Below are 6,000 nucleotides of genomic sequence, written 5' to 3' on the forward strand. Positions count from 1 at the left end.
CACCCTGCAGCGTTCGGCGTTCAGCTTCAGCGTCCAGCGCCCAGCGGTCTCTCTCTCGTGCGACGGCTAAGTTGCTCGGGCTTTCTAGGGAGGCCCGTCCTAGTGAATCGAGTAGCGCCATCCGAACCTCTCGCACCGTGATTCGGCAGCCTCTCAGGGTTCACAGTACCACACCTTCTAGTCGCCCGCCCAGACAAACCTTTCGTCACCGCCGCCCTCCGAGGATTCATCCATTTATCCTCAAGTCTTCAAACCGCGGCGTCCTTCACTAAAGGGCACGCTGCCATCGCGAATAATTATATTACTTGCTCCAACCCTCTCGCATTGCTCGTTATCTCCGCCGCAGACGCTTGCCTTGAGTCATCGACGATACACTTTGAAGCCGTGAAACTGGATTCACAGGAGACGCCACCACCCCTCTACTACTCCCCCATCACTGGCGATCGAGGGCGCGAGTCGACCGCAGACACCACTCCGGTCAGCACTCCAGTCGAGTCCGCTACATCTCCGCAGTTTGGCAAGCCTAAGAAGGAGAAAGAGCTCTACTTCTCGTGGCACCGAAAGCCGCACGAGCTAGGCTCTGGCCACAAGACTCTGCTGCCGGACTCCGATCTTCTCTTCGAAGACACGGGCGATTGCAGCTTTCCCTTGTTCCCAGAGTCTCCGCCGAGGCCCGTTTCACACGACATGGCCACAGCAGCCTCTCCGATTGACATCACCACTCCTCCACGATTCAACTCCACCTCACCCCGCAATCAAGCCTCGAATCTCACATTCGCACTGCAAGAGGCAGGCGCGAGTGACTACCAGAACTCTGCTATAACCTTTAGCAATAGCAATGGCGGCAATGAGGGGCGTGAGGGGCGGCTGAGCGTTGGAGGTCGTCATGACTCTATTGGAAATGGTTACGGATCCTCATACTATGGAACAGGTGCTAGGCCTATATCAATGAAAGATAGGCCTCGGAGGGAAAGCAACACAGGGAGCTATGTTAACGGCATGAGCTGGGGAGGAGTATCAGTAGGAAGCTGGATCCGAGACGAGTGAGTTGAACTTTGAAAGACAAGACGCTGGAGCATATCCTTCGTGGCCGAATTTAAAGTTCGGCATGGGTGTCTTAACTTCCCCAACTTTTCCCCGCTTTGCTAACATTTCGTCCCTTGTAGCATCATGATGGCAGGAACATCTCCTGCATTCAATCAATCACCCTCATATCACTCATCCTCCTACCTGCCGAAGATGGAGGCGAATTTCATGAAGGACTTCACATGCTGCGGTCTCACTCTCGACTCCTTACACGACCTTCTCCAGCATTTCGAAGAGAGACATGCTCAAGCATCAGCCATGCGGACTTCTCAATCTACACAGGGAGGACTACCTGGTAGCACTACTGCTGGGATACCCTCTGGAAATCCAACCTCAGGCCAAATCCAGGCCCTGCCAGAACCTGCCACGCACACGCAACACGGCTTTAGGCCAACTCAATCTCCGATGAACACATCCAGATCCCAACGGCTGGGCTCGGATGGATTCAGCAGGACTAATCTATCCACAGTGCAAGACATGGATTCACTAGAGGATATGGAGATGGACGATGCAGAACCAATGCCTGCGATCGAGGAGCAGACACCATTCAAATCTCAGCAACAACAATTCGGCCAAAACCAGAATAAACTCCCTCAACTGAACGTGAATGTGGCGAATGCGCTGCAAGCCCACCAAGGGCTCCGCACTTCAACACCAACCACACCATCCGCAGGGCATCAAGGATTTGGGCTACAAAACAACCCAACTGTTTCGTCTGTAAATACTCCAACTCTTGGGACACAATCAATGCAGCAACAACAGAACAGGAATTCTCCCGACTCGTCAGCCCCTGGAACGCCGGCGGAACTCGACATGGACTTTTCCAACTTCAATGGACTTAGCATGCCACTGGGCTCACAGACGATGCAGGGAGGCGACAGCGATTGGGGCATAGGTTTCGGCAACGGAGTAGCTGGATACGACGGAACAATAGATCAGCCAGCCAAACGTCTCTTCAGCAAGCAAGGAGGTCTCAACCAGCAACAATTACAGGCGGCTTTCAAGAACTACCAGCTCGGGAACGACAGCAGCGAGTTGGCGAAACGGTTCCGCGAACAGCAAATCTTGGCCGGTGCTAACATCCCTCCTGTGCCGTTCCCCGAAGAGGTCAAGCCGTTCAAGTGTCCTGTTATTGGCTGCGAAAAAGCGTACAAGAACCAGAATGGGCTGAAATACCACAAACAGGCTCGTTACCCATTATTTCAAGTTTAAATAATGATAGATGGCTAACCTATCTACAGCACGGTCACCAGAATCAGCAGCTCAAAGAGAACGCGGATGGGACATTCTCAATCGTCGATCCTGTAACCTCGATCCCCTATCCAGGCACGGTCGGAATGGAGAAGGAGAAACCATATCGCTGTGAAGTGTGCGGGAAGCGCTACAAGAATCTGAATGGGCTGAAATACCACCGGCAACATGCACCTCACTGCAACCCGGAATTGAAGCTGAACCAGCTAAATCTGGGAGGCGTGCCAAACAATCTACAAGGCATGAATGTCAATGTGGCTGGGGCAGGCATGGTGGGTATGGATACTGGGATGTTTTAAGTTGTGTCGGGTGTTTCTTGGCCAATCTTCATATGCATCCCAGCAATTCCTTTGTTCGGCCCCCTTGCAGCTCGGCTAATGGCATATTCGGTTTCACGCGGTGTTCTATATTCATTCAGACGGCGTTGCTTTCATCCTAGAGGTGTGGTTTGTGTGATCTCCTGGAACGGCGTCCTGGACGGAAAGCATTGGGCGTCTCTACTGGCATCGTATCCTGGTCTCGGCGCTTCCCATAGGATTTTGGAATCCCCGATTTTAGTTACTGATGCCGTACAGATATCCCCGATTCCTTCCGTATACATGCATTAGCAAACGCGATGGCAGTAGATGCCGTCGAAGCTGCGTGACGACGCCATGTTCATATGGGAGGTGTTTTAAGTGGCTCTATTGCCTATTGTCTATTTCTGTTTTTTTGTTCTTTTGTTCAAGACATCCGCGGCGGAGTACTGGAAAAGTTCTACGATCCTTAGCCAGGCAAGCAGACCTGCACTCAACTCAGAAGTGCTATTTTATAGAATGGGATCGGTACGGGCCGTTTTACTGTTGATTGGACAGCGAATTCAGCGTTTCGTCTAATACTAGATTGCGTTCTTGCCATTGGTTGTTTCCGCGTTGCTCACTCCGCTTCTTTTACTATACTTTCTTCGGTAAACCACGGTTTCCATGTTTCGTTGTGTCTACTTGGGAGGTCACGGGAGCTGGGAATAAGCCAGGCTGGGCCAGAAAGCAAATGGTACACTAAAATGTATACGCCATAATCACACGTGTTACGTACAAAGTTCTCGTCTCACTTTCATGGGTGGATTGATCTCGTGCTCACTTTCTTCACTTGGGTATGCGCTTACGCCAGCAGCTGTTAGTGCTGTTTTGAGTGCTCTTTTTAGTACGGATTTTAGTACGGATCCTGGTATGTCTTTATTACACTTGCTTCGGATCGCCAATTCGCCGATGTCAATTCGCTGACTTATAACCACGGTTCCCCTTCTCACTGCCTGTATTAATCATCTACATGGCAGCCTAATGGTTATCGACAGACGACAAGCCTAGGCATCGGTCCTCACCTGCTAGTTTTGGCGTATTATAACATTTGCCTTGCAACACGTTGCCATACATTTCCTATTCGGGCTACAAAGTACGTTATCCTACCCACTTCCCACTGTTCGAACTTTCTAGCTTAACGTCGAAGTATCCTTTACTCTACCAAAGCTGCTCCTTACTTCTGTCCTCTTCTATGTCATCTCACTAATCCAAAACCGTCCAAACTCGACCCCAAACCCTCCCCTCCATCCCCCTCCTTCCGCCGCTCCCACCACCTCCACCCTAAACCCCACCCTAGCCCAGCCCCTCCGCCCGCGATACCCCCGGGCACGCTCCCCGCACTCACACCCACACCCTACAGCTTCCACTCGACCGGCGCCGGGATCTCGATCTCCGCGCCGTCCATCCACACGCCCACAGGCCACGGCCGCACCGCCACGGGCCACCACCGCGTCGCCTCCGCGACCGCCTCCGCCGTCCCCGCCTCCGATGGCCGTGCGCCGTTCGGCTTGCCTGCCCCCGCGGCACAGGGCCCGGTTCCCGGAGCGTGCACCGTCACCCACATCCCGCGCGTTGCGGGCGAGTACGCGTTGATGGGCATGCTGCGCCAGTGCTGCGTGCCGCACAGCAGGGCTGGGTCGGTGGCGGGGGCGTCACCACCCCCATCCCCATCCGGACCACTCGGGCCCGCAGCCGGCAGCGGCGCGGCGGCAGGCACGGGCGGCTGGGCGAGCGTCGTGCTGAGCGGGAGGAAGCGCGTGCTGATGGGGATTGCGGGCAGCCAGCGGAACGGGGTCAGGGTGGCGCTGAAGAAAGGGGTCTTGGCGCTCGGGTCCGGGGCGTAGACGGCGAGGGTGAGGGGGCCCGGCGTCCCGGCGGGCGAGGAGAAGGTGAAGCGGGCGAGGTGCTTCGGGATGTTCCAGTTGTGGCGGCCGTTGTAGCAGGTTTCGCGCTGCGAGACGTAGATCCGGGTGATGCGTTTGCGGGACGTGGGCTTTGTGGGGACGCGGAAGACGCCGGGGATTAGGAGGAGTTCGTCGTAAGGGCCTGGTTGAGGGTTTGGGGGGTCAGCTTTAGGGGTAGGTCGAAGGGGAGGGAGCGGGGATGGAAGAGGTGGGTTGGATAAGAGATGTTGGAAATTTGGTTGAGAATATGGGAGTGTCTTTGGTAAATTGCCATTGAGAAAGAACGAAAACTCCTTCTACTTTCCACTGCTAGCAATATCACTACTTTTGCAATATACTTATTCTGAAAAGTACAGGTAAATTCTTAAGCCTTGACTGGTTTGTCTTCGTGCTATTCTCTGCCACTGACGCCCTTTCTCACTCTACCAAAGGGAAAAAAAAAGGAAGAAACAAAAGTTGTACTTACCCGTCGGCGTGTCCTCATATCTCACAACCATAATCATGCCCAGCCCGCCCTTAAACTCGCCCGCAAGCTGCGGATCCGCGAACTCGGGCGACGACGCCTCTAGCGGGTCATAGACATCCTCGGGTAGCTTCCGCAGGTTCAGCAACAGCCAATACGATGCGCATTTCGTCGTCCATGGGGCGGGTTTAATGGGAACCGGGGGCTCCGGAGTGGGCATTTTTATTTCGTTGTTTATTTGATATTTAGGCAATGGAGTGGGTGGATTGTATATTTCACTGGTAGTAAGTAGGGGGGAGAAGGTTCGAAGGGAATGTACGGGATTCAGTGCCTGATGGATATTGGTGGTGAGTGTATATCAAGGCTGAGGATCGGTGGTGCGCAAGCCTCGATTCACGTGTAACGCAGTGTGCCTATGCATGGTGCTTTGTGATGCGTTGGAGACTAATCGGAGGCTTCTCGTAAAAGATGTGCTGCCTAGGTATTATTAGAAAGAGCCATGGTGATTTATGTAAGCCAGATGTGGCGACAGTAATCAAAGCTGAAAAAGGTGGTGGGGAGGGGAAAACCAATGCGAAGGAGGCAGGACGTGACAGGGCAATGAAATTATCTTCTCTGCAAGGGAATTTCAGAGTTAGCTTTGTTAGATTGTAAAAAGGAAGTTGAGTATGATTATAGAATGTTGTATTCGTATAGAGTTGCACTGCTGAGGGTTTCTTTCGTTGTACTACTGATGGTTTCTAATCACCATTTAAGCTTTGATGTTTCATAAAATACCTGTCACATGGGAACGCAGGTGTATGGTGGTGTGTGTGGAGACTCCATAAAGTGACCGAGCTGCAAAGATTTCTCCCCGCATCGCGCAGCTGCTTTGTAAGCTCGGTTGGTGCGGGGGTTTGTTGGCATTATAAGTGCCCCCCCTTCTAGCGCGCCCGGAGCTTTCCATAACCAGGACTTT

General features: G+C 53.1%; 3 protein-coding genes across 3 annotated transcripts; 2 read left to right on the plus strand and 1 right to left on the minus strand.

Annotated features, from left to right (window-relative positions):
• Nucleotides 1-390: 390 nt before the first annotated feature.
• On the plus strand, nt 391-1,047 carry K441DRAFT_592492 (uncharacterized protein; the record flags this gene model as incomplete). Its single annotated transcript, XM_067644884.1, has 1 exon — nt 391-1,047. A coding segment is annotated over one exon (657 nt), but the record flags the coding sequence as incomplete, so codon positions are not given.
• A 111-nt stretch (nt 1,048-1,158) lies between these two features.
• On the plus strand, nt 1,159-2,636 carry K441DRAFT_592340 (uncharacterized protein; the record flags this gene model as incomplete). The annotated part of the gene is made up of 2 exons (XM_067644873.1): nt 1,159-2,292; nt 2,328-2,636. Coding segments are annotated over 2 exons (1,443 nt in total), but the record flags the coding sequence as incomplete, so codon positions are not given.
• Nucleotides 2,637-4,029: 1,393 nt separating this feature from the next.
• Nucleotides 4,030-5,262, minus strand: K441DRAFT_592299 (uncharacterized protein; the record flags this gene model as incomplete). The annotated part of the gene is made up of 2 exons (XM_067644871.1): nt 4,030-4,721; nt 5,046-5,262. 2 exons carry the CDS (start codon nt 5,260-5,262, stop codon nt 4,030-4,032), a joined length of 909 nt encoding a protein of 302 aa, XP_067497333.1.
• Between the last annotated feature and the right edge of the window lie 738 nt (nt 5,263-6,000).

This window comes from Cenococcum geophilum, assembly GCF_001692895.1.
Source record: "Cenococcum geophilum 1.58 unplaced genomic scaffold K441scaffold_79, whole genome shotgun sequence".
Taxonomy (NCBI): Eukaryota; Fungi; Ascomycota; class Dothideomycetes; order Gloniales; family Gloniaceae; genus Cenococcum; species Cenococcum geophilum.